Source organism: Lynx rufus, unplaced genomic scaffold, assembly GCF_022079265.1.
Source record: "Lynx rufus isolate CCGP_SWC_20201006 ecotype Redwood Valley unplaced genomic scaffold, mLynRuf1.p SCAF_2, whole genome shotgun sequence".
NCBI lineage: Eukaryota > Metazoa > Chordata > Mammalia > Carnivora > Felidae > Lynx > Lynx rufus.
The window spans coordinates 168,403,417-168,423,230 of record NW_025814834.1 but is presented as its reverse complement, the minus strand read 5'-3'; the positions used below and the strand labels follow the sequence as shown (position 1 = coordinate 168,423,230).

The 19,814-nt window shown below is 35.9% G+C and overlaps 1 protein-coding gene across 1 annotated transcript in view; it reads left to right on the top strand.

Moving 5' to 3' along the window:
• Positions 1-19,814, top strand: part of LEPR (leptin receptor) — a 70,316-nt gene that overhangs the window by 20,333 nt on the left and 30,169 nt on the right. Inside the window, exons 4-8 of the mRNA XM_047085345.1 lie at positions 4,417-4,625; positions 9,417-9,562; positions 11,575-11,719; positions 18,438-18,728; positions 18,886-19,003. Of these exons, the coding sequence (XP_046941301.1) occupies positions 4,417-4,625; positions 9,417-9,562; positions 11,575-11,719; positions 18,438-18,728; positions 18,886-19,003 (909 nt within the window). The remainder of the gene's footprint in view (positions 1-4,416; positions 4,626-9,416; positions 9,563-11,574; positions 11,720-18,437; positions 18,729-18,885; positions 19,004-19,814) is intronic.

Here is a 19,814-nt window from a genome sequence, read left to right as displayed (position 1 = left end):
CCAAAAAACAAATAATCGAGTGAAGAAATGGGCAGAAGACATGAATAGACACTTCTCTAAAGAAGACATCCAGATGGCCAATAGGCACATGAAAAGATGCTCAATGTCACTCCTCATCAGGGAAATACAAATCAAAACCACACTCAGATATCACCTCATGCCAGTCAGAGTGGCTAAAATGAACAATTCAGGAGACTATAGATGCTGGCGAGGATGTGGAGAAATGGGAACCCTCTTGCACTGCTTGTGGGAATGCAAACTGGTACAGCCACTCTAGAAAACAGTGTAGAGGTTTCTCAAAAAATTAAAAATAGATCTACCCTATCATCCAGCAACAGCACTGCTAGGAATTTACCCAAGGGATACAGGAGTGCTGATGCATAGGAGCACTTGCAACCCAATGTTTATAGTAGCACCTGCAACAATAGCCAAATAATGCAAAGAGCCTAAATGTCCATCAATGGATGAATGGAGAAAGAAGATGTGGTTTATATATACAATGGAATACTACTTGGCAATGAGAAAGAATGAATTATGGCCTTATGTAGCAACGTAGATGGAACTGGAGAGTGTTATGCTAAGTGAAATTAGTCATACAGAGAAACACAGATACCATATGTTTTTACTCTTACGTGGATCCTGGGAAACTTGACAGAAGACCATGGGGGACAGAGAGGGAAGGAGGGAAACAATAAGAGTCTCTTAAAAACTGAGAATAAAGTGAGGGTTGATGGGGGGTGGGAGGGAGGGGAAAGTGGGTGATGGGCATTGAGGAGGGCACCTGTTGGGATGAGCACTGGGTGTTGTATGGAAACCAATTTGACAGTAAATTTCATATTAAAAAAAAAACCCAAAATGGTATCTTATGAGTATATAGCACTTTCAAGTTTTCAAAAATCCTTTTATGTTATCCTCTTTAATACTTACAATAGCCTTGTAAAGGTGAGTAGTGCAGGCATTTTTCTCTGTTTTACTGATTGTCGAAACCAAAGCTCACAAAAGGAACTCTCTGACTATGGCTCATAAGCAAACAGGACTTAATTTTAGGTCTCAGTTTAATTTAGTGTGCTTCCCACAATAGGATTATCCCTTACACAGCGCCCAATAGACTGATTTGCACCTTAAAAGGCCTGGAAATGTTGTTTCTTGATTGATTTCTTTTAGGTCTAAAGTAATACTAAAGTCTATCTCAGGAAACATGAAAATCTATCATAATTCACAACATTTAATACTAGGGGTATATGTATGAATGATTTGGGCCCATTTCTTTCATGTTGTGTTTATATCTGAATTTTCAGGTATGTGCTAGTTAGCAGAGTTTCTAAAGCATTGCTTTCCCTGCACTAAATTTGTATATTTATCACTTATAGTTTTCCCTCCAAAAGGGCTGCAAGATTTCTGAAGGCAGTGGTCATGTCTAAATATTAATACTCTCTCCTCATTTGCAAGGTTTTTTTTAACCTTTTTAAAAAAGTTTATTTATTTTCAGAGAGATGCACAGAGAGTGAGAGCAGGGGAGGGGCAGAGAAAGAAGGAGAGAGAGAGAGACAGAGAGAGAGAATCCCCAGCAGGTGGAGCCCATCATGGGGCTTGAACCCACGAACCGTGAGATCATAACCTGAACAGACACCAAGAGTTTGACGCTTAACCAACTGAGCCACCCAGGAGCCCCTATTATTATTGAGTTTTGAGAGATCTTTTTATCTTTTGGAGACAAGTGCTTTATTAGATGATTGGGAAATGTATTCTCTCAGTCTGTGGCTTGTCCTTTTGTTGTTTCATAGTGTCTTTCTTTCAGAGGAGTTTTCAATCTTGAGAAGAGTCCAATCTATGAATTTGTTCTTTTATGGATCATGCTTTTGGTGTTGCATCCAAGGACATGTTACCTTACCCAAGGTCACAAATTTTTTTTTCCCGTGTTCTCTTCTAGACGTTTTATAGCTTTAGATTTTATATTTGAATTGATGACCCATTTTGAATTAATTTTTGAATCTGGTGTGAGTAGGGATTGAAATCTGTTTTGTTTTGCATATAGCTGTCCCATTGCTCACCACCCTTCTCCACAGACCTGCTTTTGTACCTCTCTAGAAAGCTGGTTGTCCATATAGGTCTTCGTCTCTATTCTGTTTCATTCATCTATTTTTCTCTATACTAATACTCTATTGACTTGACCATTGTGATTCCAAAGCTATAACTTCTTGTTTTGTTATTTTAGTGGTTGCTTTAGGATTTGTAATACAGGTTTTTAACTCATCACAGTCTAACTTATGTACCTCCGAGGAATATTATACCACTTCATGTGTAGCATGAGAACATTACAACTGCATACTTACATTATGTCCCGCACTCCCAAGCTTGGAGCCAATGTCATATGTTTTACTTCTATCTGTTATAGACCTTACACTACATGGTTATTATTTTTGCTTTAAGCAGTCAGTAAATACCCTTTTTTAAAAAAATCATGATTTAATAAATACGCTCTAGTTACAAAGATCTGAGGATAATGTTGTTTTGAAAACTGGATAGTTTCCACAGACAAGACATTTTAGAATAACTGAAAAAATTCAAGAATCTGTTTTCCAGTGATTTTTTTTCTATTTTCTTGGAAAAATATAAACCCTTCTTATTTTTGCTAATTCTGAACTTCATCCCCCAGAATCCTCCTTATATTAATTTGGACAAAGTATTGATCCTAAAATAGGTATTAAATTTTTTAGAAACCTATGGTAAAGGAGTAGAGGCTCTAAAAACTAGAGAATTTTCATTACTTGATCTTGAAAGGATTCTCCTTGTCTTTATCTTCAGTACAGAACAAAAATAAATGTGTATAGGCTTTTAAAATATCCCATTTTAACTTTCTCCACATTATTTTTTTAATTTTATTTTTTTATTTTTTTAAATTTACATCCAAATTAGTTAGCATATAGTGAAACAATGATTTAAGGAGTAGATTCCTTAGTGCCCCTTACCCATTTAGCCCATCCCACCTCTGACAACCCCTCCAGTAACCCTCAGTTCTCCATATTTATTATTTATTTTTTTTAATTTTAATTTTAATTTTTTAAAATTTACATCCAAATTAGTTAGCATATAGTGCAACAATGATTTCAGGAGTAGATTCCTTAGTGCCCCTTACCCATTTAGCCCATCCCACCTCTGACAACCCCTCCAGTAACCCTCAGTTCTCCATATTTATTATTTATTTTTTTTAATTTTAATTTTAATTTTTTAAAATTTACATCCAAATTAGTTAGCATATAGTGCAACAATGATTTCAGGAGTAGATTACCTTAGTGTCCCTTACCCATTTAGCTCACCCCCCCTCCCACAATCCCTCCAGTGACCCTCAGTTTGTTCTCCATATTCATGAGTCTCTTCTGCTTTGTCCCCCTCCCTGTTTTTATATTCTTTTTGTTTCCCTTCCCTTATGTTCATCTGTTTTGTCTCTAAAAGTATTCATATGAGTGAAGTCATATGATACTTGTTTTTCTCTGACTAATTTCGCTTAGCATAATACCCTCTAGTTCGATCCATGTAGTTGCAAATGGCAAGATTTCATTCTTTTTGATTGCCGAGTAATACTCCATTGTATGTATATACCACATCTTCTTTATCCATTCATCCATCGATGGACATTTGGGCTCTTTCCGTAGTTTGGCTCTTGTTGATAGTGCTGCTATAAACATGGGGTGCATGTGTCCCTTTGAAACAGCACACCTGTATCCCATGGATAGATGCCTAGTAGTGCAATTGCTGGGTCATAGGGTAGTTCTATTTTTAGTTTTTTGAGGAACCTCCCTACTGTTTTCCAGAGCGGCTGCACCAGCTTGCATTCCCAAGTAAATACCCTTTTAAAGTTATTTTCATTTCTTTGTGTGGAACCTGTCTTCCATCTGCTATCATTTTCTTTTGCCTGATGGATTTTCTTTGGCAGCTTTTATAATACACACTTGATGGGTGATGAATTCTTTCAGTTTTGGTATGCTTAAAAAAACCTTTATTTCATGTTTATTTTGAAAGATATTTTCTCTGGATATAGAGTTTTAGGATCACAGTATCTCTTTCCTTTTTGGTATTTCACTATTGCTTCAGTACCTTGTTGCTGGTATTATTTCTTTTAAGATTTTTTATTATTTTTAAGTCATCTCTATACCCAACATGGGGCTCGAACTTACGATTCCAAGATCCAGAGTCACATGCCCTACCGATGGAGCCAGCCAGGTGCCCCTGTGCTGATACTCTTTCTAATGGCTAGCCTGCTTTAACTCTTATGTTTGTGTCTCTGATATAATGCATCCTTTGTTTTTTCCTAGATGCCTTTTAAGCTGGAGGCGCAGAAGTTTTTGTCATACATTTTAAGTAAATCCAGTACATGCCACATCTACACTAATATTTATCTCTTCTTTTTTCACATAGGCCTGAAGTGTTAGAAGAGTCACTTCCGGTCCCCCAGAAGGGCAGTTTTCTGACTGTTCAGTGTAACTGCAGTGTTCGTGACAGCTGTGAATGCCATGTGCCTGTGCCCACAGCCAAACTCAACCACACTCTTCTTATGTATTTCAAAATCACGTCTGGTGGAGTAATTTTTCAGTCACCTATGATGTCAGTTCAGCCCATAAATGTTGGTAAGTTGTGTATAAAAGAGATAATAGATCTAAACATCAGTCACACAAGCAGGTTAAAAATTGCTCACAAAATGTTTTTTTTCAATAGTTTATCTTGCTTTCGAGCTGTAAGGATGGTAAATGTGGTATGAGGAACTATTAAGAGTAGCTTCTAGAATGTTTTAAGCACAATATAGATATCTCTGCAGTTGTTAAATTCTTTCTTAAAAACATTTTTTCTTAAATCCTGGATCTGTGCAATGGATACGTGTCGTTTGGTTATTTCTGTTTTCACTTATCAGATAATAATTTCCAAAAATAATGAGAAGCTTGTTTTTTACCTGGATTTCTTCCTTCAATAAATATTTCTCAGAGGCTCATGTGTGTCAGCCACTGACCTAGGAGCTGGGGAAACAGTGGTGAATGAGACAGAGTTTCTGCCTCATAGACCAGAGACAATATTAAGCAGACAGGGATAGTAAAAAAGTAAACAACTAAATAATTTGCTGTACAAATCTGATTATAAGAAAAACTCAAGTAATAGGTTATGGCCCAGATTTTTAGTGCAAAGATTCCCAAAATTTCTTTTGATCCACTTGAACATATAATTACAAATATGAATAAGATAGGCAAGTGTTCACTTAATGTGTTTATTAACTCAGTTTTGTGTATGTATGTATATTATATATAATATGTAATGTAACAGTGTTACTATTTTCCACTTGTATTTCTTGAAAGCATTGTATACAAACTTCTTACATGCATCATTGCATCATTGTTTTTGACATCACAGGAGCCACTTTTCCAGGCATCTCACACAGTTTTTCACATAGCCTCACCTTCATTTCTTTCTAAGTTACTGAGCATGACATCTGCATATGTAGATTTGCATATGACATATGACATATGAATGCATATGACATCATATTTTAACATTAGGACTTTCAAATAATTTGTCTTCTAGGGATATATTTTTGGTCTCTACAACATAATTGTGATGATGCCTAAACAATTCCATCATGAAATTATACCACAGGAAAAAATATACATAATATTTATAAAATACTGTTATGTTCTCTTTTTAAAACTAATACTCTCAGGTGATTTTTAGAAGCACCTGGAGCCAGAATTGAATTGCATATTTAAAAAAAATAAAAGTTAAGATGAAGTTCTATGATAGACTTTATAAGAAACTTAAAAAGAGTTTTGTTTTTTTTTCAGTAAGGATTTTTGAGAAAAAAAATCTTTCCATATGCTTGGGCATATATGATAATGTCCCAAAATTTTAAGTTCCATAAAAGAATTAAGAGATGGAGAGTGTCAGGTGTAGTGACTATTATTTTAGCTATGGAGGTCAAAGAAGACCTGTTTTGGGAGATAGCAGTTGGGCTAAATGAAAGAGAAAAAACTGTGTAAAAATCCAGAGCGAAAGGTGCTCCATGCAGGAAAAATAGCACCCATGAAACCTCTGAGATGGAATGAGCTTGGCAGTTGGAGGAACCAAAGAAAAGGCCTCTATGTTTGGGCTGAATGAGGTAAGGGAATATCTGGAGATGTGGTCGGAGAGTTATTGGGTTCATATCGTAGGCCAGAGTTACAGAGTTGGATTTTATCCTAATTGCACTGGAAGCTTTTGAACCAGGAGAGTGATATGGTCAGGTATTTGTGTCTGTGTGCATGTTTAAAATTTGCTCTGCATGTGGAGAAGAAAGTTGATGGGGAAAAGAGGAAGGATAGTTGCAAGAATGGAATCAGAGGGCTCAGATAGGAGGTTATTGGAATGATCTAGTTGGTTTAGGGATGTAGCAATGGAGAAGAAAGAAATGGTCATAGTTGGAATTTATTTGGGAGATGGTGCTATCTGAGATTTCTAGTGGATTTGGTACGAAGGAAAGAGAAGAGCCAAGGATAACACTCAGGCTAGGACCAGAGCATGCCAGTGAATAGTGGTACCATATACTGGGATGGGGAGATTTGGGGAGGATCAGGTGTGACACATTAATTTTGAGATGCTTATAGATACCCAAGAGATGCTGAGTAGGCATTTGGGCATATGATCCTAGAGTTCAAGGGAGATATATACAGGAGTATTTGGTGTATAGATGTTTATGGGATTGAATAAGATCAGCCACTTAGAGTTCAGCAAGGGAAAGACTGAGGCAGTCAGAGGGAAAAGAGGAGTAAAAGAACATGGTGGCCTGGAACCATGCAGGAACAGTGAGCAGATATGTGGAATGCCACTGAGAGGTGGAGTGAAATGGATCAGACAGCTGATACTGGGTTTGGAAAAGGGTGGTGATCTTGATAAGAGAGAGCGCTTTCAGTGGATTGGTGAGGAGGTAGACCTGATCAGAGTAGGTTGGTTAGGAAGATGGGACACAAAGTGGGCGGAATGAGTAGTGCCAATGCTTCCAAGAGATATTACTGTGAAAGAAGCAGGTAGGTGGCAGTATATCTAAGACTGGGGACATAGGTGGTTCAGGGAAAGATTTATTTTTAGATTTCTAATATTAAGGAATATATCTATACAGGCAGGAAGTGTACAATAGTTTATAATTTTATGATTTCTCTTCTGTTTGATGGCTTTGTTTTGTTTTCTTTTTGGTCATGAGAACTCAGTGAGTTTCACCTATTGTTTCTAGACTTTAGTGTTTATCTGTCCCTGCTTTAAAATAACTAAAATTTGTAATATGTCACATAAAATGAAAACTTTATTAATTTTGATTCAAGGAAAAGAGAAAAACTATGTCTAAATTCTTGAAAATACAGTGTGTTAAGGGACGCCTGGGTGGCTCAGTTGGTTGAGTGTCTGACTTTGGCTCAGGTCATGATCTCATGGTTTGTGAGTTCAAGCCCCATGTCGGGCTCTGTGCTGACAGCTCAGAGCCTGGAGCCTGCTTTGGATTCTGTGTCTCCCTCTCTCTCTGGTCCTCCCCTGCTCATGCTCTGTCTCTCTCTCTCCTTCAAAAATAAATAAAAACATTAAAAAAAATGAAAAGAAAATACAGTGTGTTAAAAAACAGTAATGTGCCATTTTAGTTCTTGAAAATGAAATGCAAATCAGTGTTTCAATGTAATGACTATTTCTATGTATGTAAGTTCTGCTAGTTAAAATCTTAAAAACACAAGAGATGTGCAAAAAGGACAAATTCATTATCTGTTTTCCATCATTTTGTCATTTTTTCTAATTTTAATACATATTTATGAATATTCTTTTATTTGTTAATTTCAAAAAAAAAATCAGGAATCCAAGTATAGATGTTGTTTAATAAACTTTTTTTAAAATTTATTTTTATTTATTTTGAGAGAGAGATAGAGAGCAAATAGGGGAGGGACGGAGAGAGGGAGAAAGAATCATAAGCAGGCTCTGCGCTGTCAGTATAGAGCCCGATGCAGGGCTCAAACTCACAAACCGTGAGATTATGACCTGAGCTGAAGTCAGGAGTCAGACACTTAACTGACCGGGCCACCTAGGCACCCCCAATAAACTTACAATACTAACAGTATTAAACATGTTCAATATTCTTCTCCATTATCATTTTTAATGGCTATATAGAGCCCCTTATAGGGATGAGCCATTATTTCTTTAGCCAGTCTTTTATTGTAAGATGTTTATATTGTTTCTACAAATAATTTAAAGGTTATGTGTTTTTAATTTTTCTTTTTAATGTTTATTTGTTTTTGGGAGAGAGAGAGCACACAAGCAAGGAACAGAGACAGGGGAGATGGGTTCTGAGCTGTTAGCACAGAGCCTGATGCAGGACTAGAACTCATAAACTGTGAGATCACGACCTGAACTGAAGTCAGATGCTTAACTGAGTGAGCCACCCAGGTGTCCCAAGGTTATGTGTGCTTAAAACTACACACACACACACACACACACACACACACACAAAATCTATACACAAATGCATATTCATACATAAACACATGCGTATACATACAAACTCAAATCATTTACTAAGCTAAACATATTGTTAGACTATGAAACTCTATGCCCATTTCTGGTGACAAGCCAGGGCCTGCTAATGCTATGTTTATTGCATGTAAAATATGCATGCTGTGGGTTATTTGAATTGGTGCATCTAGATTACTGTATTTCAAAGTTAATAGGTTTGCTGAAGTTTGCATGCATATTTGTGTGAAGTTTTACCTGAAAACTCTGTATGCATTTTCCAAGTAGTGCTCTGCAAAATGCTGTTTTTCTTTGTCACCCACTAAAACAGTGGGTGAGTGTGGTAGGGAGAAGCTTCAAAGAAGTTTGGGGAATGCCAGTTTAAATAAAGTTAACAGACTTTTTTACAGCAGGAATTCACGTTTATCAAAACAACCTCATTTACTGATTTACAGTTTTTACCATTTAGGGAGAAGGAAAGGAAGATGTGTGGATTGTTATGGAAAGATACAAGGAGGAGACCTAATATTTTGGTTCTGTAATTAGCCTTTGCTTAAGGTTACCTTTTAAGTAGTTAAAAGATTAGGATCTGTTAAAAATTCATTTTGAATTTTTTTTTCAACGTTTTTATTTATTTTTGGGACAGAGAGAGACAGAGCATGAACGGGGGAGGGGCAGAGAGAGAGGGAGACACAGCATCGGAAACAGGCTCCAGGCTCTGAGCCATCAGCCCAGAGCCCGACGCGGGGCTCGAACCCACGGACCGCGAGATCGTGACCTGGCTGAAGTCGGACGCTTAACCGACTGCGCCACCCAGGCGCCCCTTTTTTTAAATTTTTTTTTTCAACGTCATTTTGACTTTATTTTATGAGTATCATGAAAATTGCTTGACTTCAAAATATTCTCTTTTCCTTAAGTGAAGCCTGATCCACCATTAGGTTTACATATGGAAATCACAGACACTGGCAATTTAAAAATTTCTTGGTCCAGCCCAACATTGGTACCATTTCAACTTCAATATCAAGTGAAATATTCAGAGAATTCTTCAACAAATATGAGAAAAGTAAGTATAGTTTAAATTGGAAAAAAATTTTAATGTTTATTTATTTATTTTGAGAGAGAGACAACCCTAATGTGGGAAGGGGAGAGAGAGAAGGAGAGAAAGAGTCCCAAGCAGGCTCTGTGCTGTCAGCACAGAGCCTGATGTAGAGCTCGAACTCATGAAATCATGAGATCATGCCCTGAGCCAAGATGCCCTGAATCGAGATCAAGAGTCTGATACTTAATGGAGGCAGCCACTCAGGTGCTCCAGTAAGTATATTTTAGTAAACAAAATGGAACATCGAGAAGCAACTGAAGATACGGCGCTTTCCAAGTCCCATCTCAAATGCCCTTTGCTTGCCAAATGTACATGGCTCTTCTGGAGCAGAACCAGCTGTAATTTAATATTATACTTGCTTTCATTTAAGATCAGCCTAGGAAATGACCATATGAACAGCATGTCTGCATCTTTGGTAAAATGCTTTTAGAAAAATTGTTTGATGTTGCACAGTATCTCTTATGTATGGATCCATGTTATATATTGAGGGGCATGACAAATTCTTCCCAGAATTTAGTCCCAGAGAAAGTTCCACTTCCAAAAAGAGTTTATGTGTAGATTACCATCTTTCTCTGTCTCTTCCCTCTCCTTCCACGCATGCACGCACACACGGCTAAAGGGCTATAGAAAGTCCAGTTACAGAAACTTGGATTCATGATCATAATCCTTTCTGATTTTACAATTCAAACTTACTTTTTTTATTGCTCAACATATTTGTTTACATGCAGTGCATGCATTTGTAGTGTAAAGTGTGTCAAATCCCTTTTGCATCGTTTCAGTGTTTATTGAGTACCTAATAGGTGCTAGGAACTGTTCTACGGGCATCAGGATGCACTTGGTGGTAGAACAAACTGGAGAGGGGAGCTTGAGGGTGCTGGTGGAGATGGTAGGTTGTAGCATTAAGTGGAGGTGGGGAAGACCTCATTGAGAAGGTGACATTTGGGCAAGGATTTGAAGGAGGTTCGTGATGGAGATATATGGGGGCATTAGTTTCCAAATAGAGGAAACAGCAATTCAGAGGCCATAAGCTGGATGAGAAGCTAGAGGCCAGGGGAGTGAGTGAGAGCAAGAGTAGCAGTGGATGAATCAGAGAGGAGTAGGAGAGGAGAAGAAAGAGGTCATAAGGAGCGTGGACTGTGCATGGAGTTTGGCATTTTCCCTTATGAAATGAATTGTTATATAATTTAGATATAAAAACTGTCTTTTTAACTCTGGGCCAGTTTTTTAAAGACTTTATTTTCATGAAGAGCAGAAAAGGAATCCTTAGTGCCACGTGTGGGAAAAGCAGAGTTAAGGCTTCTCTGGGCTTCAGCTTTCTCATCTATAAAACGGAGATAATAGAATTTGAAATATAAGTGATCTGCTATTGTGTAATACGTTCCTAGCGCTTTTCACCCTTTCCCAGTTTAAGAGGCCAGGGAGTTCAGTAGCTTTGGAGTACATCATTGGAAAACTGAATTTATTTGCTAAGCAGTTCTTAGTAGTGGTTGTCTTATGCAGAATTAAGTCTCTTGGATATCTGCTCTCTAGTGTATAAACTATATTTTGATTCACTGTAGCTTATCATCAAGTTCAGGTTTTTAAATTATTCGTGCCCTTCTCTGTGAAGCTTTATTCTAGGAATGTTTGTTATTCTCTGTCCACCCCTGCTCATTATTTCCTACCATATGTGTTTATTAGAGATGTCAGTGGTGGCTTAAAGCTCTCCATTGACTTCAGCTGTGTCTCTCAAATTTCGAAAGGTCAATATTCATTATTATTCAGGTAAAAATATTTCCTGTCACTGTGATTTTCTTCTTGGACTCATGGGCTCTTTAAACTTTTATTGACAAATGTGCAAATGAATTCCACTGGGGCCTGCTAACTGTTCTGTAAGATTTTAATTCTTTGAAATTTGCTAAGACTGCTTGTCATCAATTTTGATAAAGGTTCCACATCAACTTGATGCTCTGATGTTTTCAAATAATATTTAATAGGCTGATGAGATTGTCTCAGCTACATCTCTGCTGGTAGACAGTGTGCTTCCTGGGTCTTCATATGAAGTTCAAGTGAGGGGCAGGAGACTGGATGGCCCAGGACTCTGGAGTGACTGGAGTGCCCCTCTGATCTTTACCACACAAGGTAGGATTGCTAATAGTGGCTCCTACTGAGAGGAGAATATGCTTCCTGATTTTTTCTTTGGCCTGTTATAAGCATCTTAAACTTTGTGGCAGTCAAGGAGGAATGCAATATTAATGTTTTATTTAAATTTTGACAGGTTAATTTGTTAATGAAAACTTGTGTAAAGGTTCCCAAGTTTACATTCATCCATAGTAGTGTCTTGCTGAATTATTCTTTCTTACTCAAAAGATAGAAAGATAGAAAAGATAGAAAGGTTCCAAATATACAAATTCAGAACCTTACCTCTATTGATGTTTTTTGAATTTACATTTAGGTATATGTTTATTTATGTCAGATATGTTTATTTGACATAAATTTCAAATATTCAAATTTTATTTAATTATTATATTTTAAATAATAAATAATAACATAATAAAATAATTTTTTCCACTCTAGATACTTGCTTTTGAGAGTTTTCACTGTTAATTTGCATATTTTGAAAGTTAAGCTTAACATCAGAAAAACTGTGATTTATTCAGAACTACCTCGTGAAGTTGGGGTGGTGTTTTACAAAGAGGCCCGGGAGCCTTAGAATAGTGCAACCCTGTCACATGCTAACTTGTGACCATAGGAAGACACTTTGTGGACCTTTGCCTAGTTGTCTGATCCATCAAAAGACCAAAATTATTCCTTCTGAAACTCATGCAGGTTGATTATGGATATATAGAGACAAGTGCTGTGTAAATCACTGAGAAGATAGTCAACATATTTAACTAAATAAGTTCATGTATTGATTGCTTACTATTTAAAAAGCATTGCTTAGTCAAAAAGTCTGTAGCATTAGTGGTTTAAGAGCACTGACTTTGGAGTCCGACAAGTTTATAGAAGTCCCGGCCCCACCACTTATTTGGAAAGTTTCTTAACCTTTCTATGCCTCCTTTCCTCATCTGCAAAATAGAGATGTCTTTATATGATAGAATGGCACAATTCGCCTAATGTCTGCACTGAATTAGAGGATTCTCACACAGCAAAGTTGCAAAAAAAAGAAAAAACAACCACAAAAAACAAAATCAAACAAAAAAAGCCCCTGCTTCACAATGTATTACTTCTATTGACGTTCATTGTATTACTGAGCATAGCTCAAATAAGTGAGGTCACTGTTACGGATTTGGAAAGCTGCCCTTAATATTTTCTTGTCCTGACCCTTAGTAAGCACTCAGTAAATAGTAGATGCAACCATAGTTTATAAACCACAACTCGATATTCAAAATCTCAGCATCTAATAAAGGTGAGAGGTTGACATGATACATAACTAATTGCATGAGCAAGGTTGTCAGAAGAGCTGACCAAGTGCTAGGCAACGGGAAGGATTGGTTCTCTCTAGGAAAGTCAGGAACCTTGTGGGAACAGATTTAGAAAACATGAATTTCTCATCACTTTTCCTCAAATAATTATTGAGCAATGTGTGTAATATGGTGCTGACAACTCAGCTTTGGGATTATTTCCAAGGAAGGTCAACTTTTCTACCTTCAATTATTTATTGTTGATTAACAGGACTTAATGACCAGCTGTGAGTTATGTAGCAAGGAATGAATTATAAATCAAATTTTAAAGACTATCCCATGGAAGTTTTTACAACAGTGGGATGGGGTGAAGTGGGTAGAAGAGGAGAGAAGTGGTCTGGAAACCTACTCTGAGTGACCGTATGGCCCCTTTAACTACCTTCTGGTGAAATGTTTCTCTTTGAGAAAAAAATGGCTTTCTTCTTTATGATTTTACTTCTTAATTAGATCTGAAAATGTACCCTTTCTGAAGAAGAGGGAAATTCTAAAAGAATCATTGTTATTTTTAAAGCTTGCTAATATTCAACATTTTGAATATTCATACATTTATGCCTTTTTAGAATAATGGCTCTTAGCAATGTTATATTTTTAGTGGGACTAATATGAAATTTTTTTAATATTTATTTTTTTAAATATATTTTTTTAAATTTTATTTATTTATTTATTTATTTATTTATTTATTTATTTATTTATTTATGAGAGAGAGAAAGAGAGATAGAGTGAGAGCAGGGGAGGAGCAGAGGGAGGGAGATGCAGAGTCCGAAGCAGGTTCCAGGCTCCCCACTGTCAGCACAGTTCATGTCAAACCCATGAACCGTCAGATCATGACCTGAGCCTAAGTCAGATGCTTAACCGACTGAGCCGCCTAGGTGCCCCTAAGATGAACATTTTGATCGATTATGATGTGATAGTTATTTGTGTTATATTTCATGTAAGATTTTGTTTTAGATTGTTCAGGTCAGGTTTTTTAGACCTTTGGATGGACATAGGCTTAGTTCTGTTTTATATTGTGCAAAATCCTTTCATACTACTATTACTTTCTTAGTTCATGGTCGTCATGTGCAGGATTAAATTTGCTTGGTTTCTGAATATGTTGGACCACATTCTTATGCTTTTGTGCATAATATAAATAAGATTTATTAATATGTATTATAAAACACACACATAGGCATATATATGCCCTTCCCTCTGCATATATTTAGTGTTTTGTGTACCTGACAGTAATAAAGATATGTTTTGTTGAGAAGAAACTTTACCAGTTTGTTTGCTTGTACAGTCTCTAACAGTATTACAATTAACACCTATCCTTTTACTTATTCACCACAGGTGTATCCCTCTAGTGACTTTAGACATCCCAAACAGAAATGTCTGAAAATAAGTTAAAAATAAAGCCAGACAGTGAGTAAACAGCTGCCCCAATGGGCAGAATTTGTTGATTTAGAAATAAGTGTAAAAGTAGCTTACTAGTTTAACAGACTTGGATGGCTTAGTTGCCAGTGAGTGGTACCAGGTAAATATTAAGGGAAAGATAGAAACTTGCCAAATAGAAAGTAGACTAGGGACACCAAGAGTGGGGAGAAAAGCCTACACACTTCAGTAGCTCCCAAGCACATTTCTGTGTTACAGTATCATCTTCTGTAATGATGTAATGATGGGTGCTGAATCATAAATCAAAGGTACAATTAGGTTCATACTTCCCTACTGAATAATAATAATAATAATAATAATCATAGTAATGACAGTTACAGGGTACTTCCTGTGTTTCAAGCACTGCTCTAAGTGCTTTACATGTATTAGCATTTTATCCTTTTGATGCCCTGTGAGATAGGGTATTCACCTATGTCTCCCTGATACTCCCTTTTTACAAACAGAGCAGTCGAGATTTAGAGAGGTTAAGTAACTTGTAAAAGTTGGCACAATCTAGAGCTGGCAGGCCAATCCCAGCGCTCATGTTTGTACACACTAATACAGTGATTAAGTGCATGATGTATATTTATGCAAGATTTCTGGTGTCACTAAAAATTGATACTGGGAACTAATAAGCAGTAAACTTACATCGAGCATTTTAGTGGGACCTCTCATTTCCTTCCTGGTTCCTGATAAACGAGGTTTCAGTGTTGCTTAGGTTGTTCAAGTTTTAGTTTTGCTGAGTTTACCTTCACAGCACTTTCTACACCTCACGGTGCTTACTGCACTTGAGGCTTGTTCTTGAGTGCTGTGCAGCAGTGAAGTATGTTTCTCCAAACTCGGGAGCTTCCTATTCTTATGTAAAAGGATTTGGATCCTTCTCCCTTAAATCTAGGTATTTAATATTATTAGATTATCTTCTGTTGCTCACTGCTAGGTGCTACAATGACATCCACCAAACAGAAGTATTCTGTAAGTTTGAGGCATTAACTTATTTAGCATGAGTGAATTAGCATACCTGCTTTATCATTTCCAAACACTTTGGATTTTATTGATTTTTCTTTTTTTAACAGAGGTTGTCTGATGTATTGTTGCCGGAGCAAACAGAATGCTAATTATTAGTACCTTTATAGTTACTATTTTGTAGTCATTGATTTATTAAAGCTGTACCTACCAAGTACACAGTTAATGAAGCATTGACCATTTCTAATCAAGGAATTCTTACAGATTTTTTGAAAATGAATTGGCTAGGTTCTTTCTTTGTAGCTATTGGGAGACCTTGGACTTTGAGAAGAAAACCCAGGACCCTCGCAGAACTTAGGAAGGCTAACAATGTTGCAGTTGAGTTACGCCACACACTTAAAACAAGTTTAGAAGTGCTCATTCTTGTAGTACCTTTCTTAATTACATTCTTGTGCTGCCGAAGAAGAGGAGAAACAGATAATTTCTTCATTTCATACTTGGCAGTGCTTATAATGTGCTGGAGAAAATATTTTTCCCTCAAAGGAAAATAGGAAGTCTGCTTTGAAAATTTAAAAATCTATTTTCTGGAGCTATAATAAACACATTGTAAAATAACTTTAACTATAATGTTTTGATTCATGATTTATGTTCATGTAGGTAATTCACTAATATTTATCAAAAGATTTTCCTCTTTTAATGAAATTCATTATTTTAGACCTTACAAAAGTATTGGTACCTGGTCATCAGAAGAAAATTATTATTTTCTCGTTTTACAAATTAAATGTTGTGGAGTATCTTACATGAGAATAAAATATATATTTATATTATTTTAAAAATTAAATATTCATTTACTTCATATCAATTTCTGTATATTCAATGTAAACTTTACACATCATCAGGTTTTTAATAACCTGCTTTTCTTTTTTGTAAGCTAATATCTTAGTATTTAATCATGCCAAAATACTATGCCTTTAACTGCATTTCTTGATTAAGCCTTACTGAGGCATTCAATTTTGAAGTGAAATGGTTTGAGTTTTTCATTATCTTTAAACATAAAAGATTCAGCTTAGCTTTTGAAATCTAATGTGTACTCTTTAAAAAAATAAATTACTCTTAAAGTTTTGAAGCCATTCAGTAATGACATGTGGAGCATATTGAAAATAGGTTAATGATTTTTCAGATCTGTGCTAGGTACTTGCGTGCAGTAAGTAATGTACTAACGAAGCTTGAGTGCCATCCTAGGCTAGGGTTAAAAATCTAATGGACTGTCTTCTGTCTAGTGATTTCATGCTACTAATTTTTTTCTTGTTTATGCTTGACTGCAAACGTACAAAATACAAATGTTTTGTATGGATTCTAAATACAAAGGCCATGGAGTTTAGCCCGCTATTGCAAAAAAGAAAAAACTTAAATATAAAAATCAATGAAGTTTTTCATTTTTGTTTTTGGGGGGTAATCCAGATGATATAAAATAATAAAAATCAATGAAGGTTTTCGTTTTTGTTTTGGGGGGTAATCCAGATGATATGAATAGAAACATATTCATATTCTCTCAGAAGAAAATGTCTTATTGTGAATTGTACAACTGAAATACACTGTTTTTGTAATGCACTGTGGCAGAAGTGATTTCTTCTTATGTAAACAATCACTTTTATTGTTTCTAATTAAAAATATAGATTGTTTTATTAAATAATAAATTCTTTTATTAAAAATAAAAATATATAAACATTATGTAAACAATAGATTATTTTATTAAAAATAAAAATATATTGTTTCCAACAATAGGGGACCAAAAAAGTAGTATGGAATAGTGTAGAGGCATTAAAAAATAATAATATTTTAGAAAAATATTGGTTCCTCTTATCCTTAACCACAGCATACTGGCATTAAATAACTTTAAAACATTACAGACCAGTATTTAAGGTTTACCTGTTTTGGTGCATTGGGGCATTGTTGATTTTACATTTCCCTAACTAGTTCTATTTATTTATTTATTTATTTATTTATTTATTTATTTATTTATTTTTAATGTTTATTTATTTTTGAGAGTGAGAGACAGAGAGAGAGAGCGAGCAGGGGAGGTGCAGAGAGAGAGAGAGAGGGAAAGAAAGACGGAGACACAGAATCTGAAGCAGGCTCCAGGCTCTGAGCTGTCAGCATAGAGTCAGATGTGGGGCCCGAACTCACAAACCATGAGATCATGACCTGAGCCAAAGTTGGATGCTTAACCAACTTAGCCACCCAGGTGCCCTGTCCCTAACCAGTTCTCTTATTTAAAGCTTATTTTTCAGCTTTACCTGCTGATTGAAATTTTCATATATCCAAATGAGACAATAGCAACCACCATTTATTCTTCAGAATTTTGCCTTTACAGTGATTTGATTCAAGAACTCAGCCTAGGTTTCACTGATTCATAAGGCACAGTCTGATGAAAATATGTCATTGTGGAATTAGGTTATATTTCATTTAAATTGATTTTCTGCCTGTCAATTAGCAAGTGACAATTACTCACTAAATACACTTTGTAATAAGTTTCTATGTTTAGAAAATACTGAGACAGGGGCGCCTGGGTGGCTCAGTTGGTTGAGTGTCCGACTTTGGCTCAAGTCAAGATCTCACAGTCCATAAGTTCAAGCCCCACGTTGGGCTCTGTGCTGACAGCTCAGAGCCTGGAACCTGCTTCAGATTCTGTGTTTCCCTGTCTCTCTGGCTCTCCCCCACTCATGCGCGCTCTCTCTCTCTCTCTCTCTCTCTCTCTGTCAAAAATAAATAAAACATTAAAAAAATTTTTAAAAGAAAATACTGAGACATTTTTGGAAGTTCAAGTGATTTGGAAATGGGAATGCCTGGATACTACAGAATTGTACGTAAGCAGGCAGTACAAGTTATACAGTCTCTTAGTGCACTCATTTTATTTTTGGCAGTGTGATCCTGATTGCATTGTGAATCTTCTCTATGTAGCATAAATTCCGTACAGGATGTTTTTGTTCTTCATCTGATATCCTCCCTTTCTTCTCTTATTGCAGATGTCATATACTTTCCACCTAAAATTCTGACAAGTGTCGGGTCTAACGTTTCTTTTCACTGCATTTATAAAAATGAAAACAAGATTGTTTCCTCAAAAAAGATTATTTGGTGGATGAATTTAGCTGAGAAAATTCCTCAAAGCCAGTATCATGTCGTGGGTGACCATGTTAGCAAAGTTACTTTTCGCAGTTTGAAGGCAACCAAACCTCGAGGGAAGTTTACCTACGATGCAATATACTGCTGCAACGAGCATGAATGCCACCATCGCTATGCTGAATTATATGTGATTGGTAAGAATACTGAACTTCCCTTCATTTCCTTCCACAGACAGATTTTTATTATGGACCCTATATTAGAGTCCCATTGATAATGTAAGGAAATTTTATTTTCATTAAAAAATTTGTGGTGATTTTGCTTTGTATTAATATTTTAATGTGTTTTAAATAGATGTCAATATCAATATATCATGTGAAACTGATGGGTACTTAACTCAAATGACTTGCAGATGGTCAACCAATGCAATCCAATCACTCGTGGGAAGTACTTTGCAGTTGAGGTATCATAGGTATGTATTATTTTTGCTGTGTTATTATTCTATGGATATGGTGAGATAAAACTTTTTATAGAAATATCATCAGAACAGTAGTCTAGTAGACGTTCTTCCTAATAGAGGAAGGTACTATATACTTAGGAAATTGTTGAGGGATTAGGTGATTTTTGAAAAAATTTACATTGATAGAAAAAATATAACTTGTTTTTACCTCAAGTTATTTTTCTGATAATCAGTTAATTTTCCATAATTGCCTTTTAATTATTGAATGAAATCCAGGAAGAATTGGCTTCTGTACATTTTAGTTTGACTTAGAGAATTGGCCAGAGGAGAATATCCATGATTATAGAGGTCCAGCATCATTTGCTAAAGATAAATATCTTGGAAAAAAGTCAGAAGTTGTTGCACAAAGATTCTAAGAGATAATATGAATGCTTTCAGAAGTAGGAAAGATTAAGAAAGAAATGCTTAATAAGCAGTGAAGTGTTATGATAAAGAGTAATTTATGCTTGTTTATTTTTGTGCTTCCCTGTTTTGAAATGATTCCAAGACATCATCTTCCTGTAGTATCATCTGAAGTAATAGAACTGTTGATTAGGAGGAGGTAGATACATTTTTATTTTTATAATCTCTCTTAGTAGTTTTCAGTGATATATACTGCTCTCAAACACGCTGTCTCAATTTGTGTTCATACTGGGGCCTTCCAGTTTGTATCCCTTGTCCTCATTTCTTCTTTTTTTTTTTTAAATGTTTTTATTTTTATTTTTGAGACAGAGAGAGACAGAGCATGACCGGGGAGGGGCAGAGAGAGAGAGAGAGTGAGTGA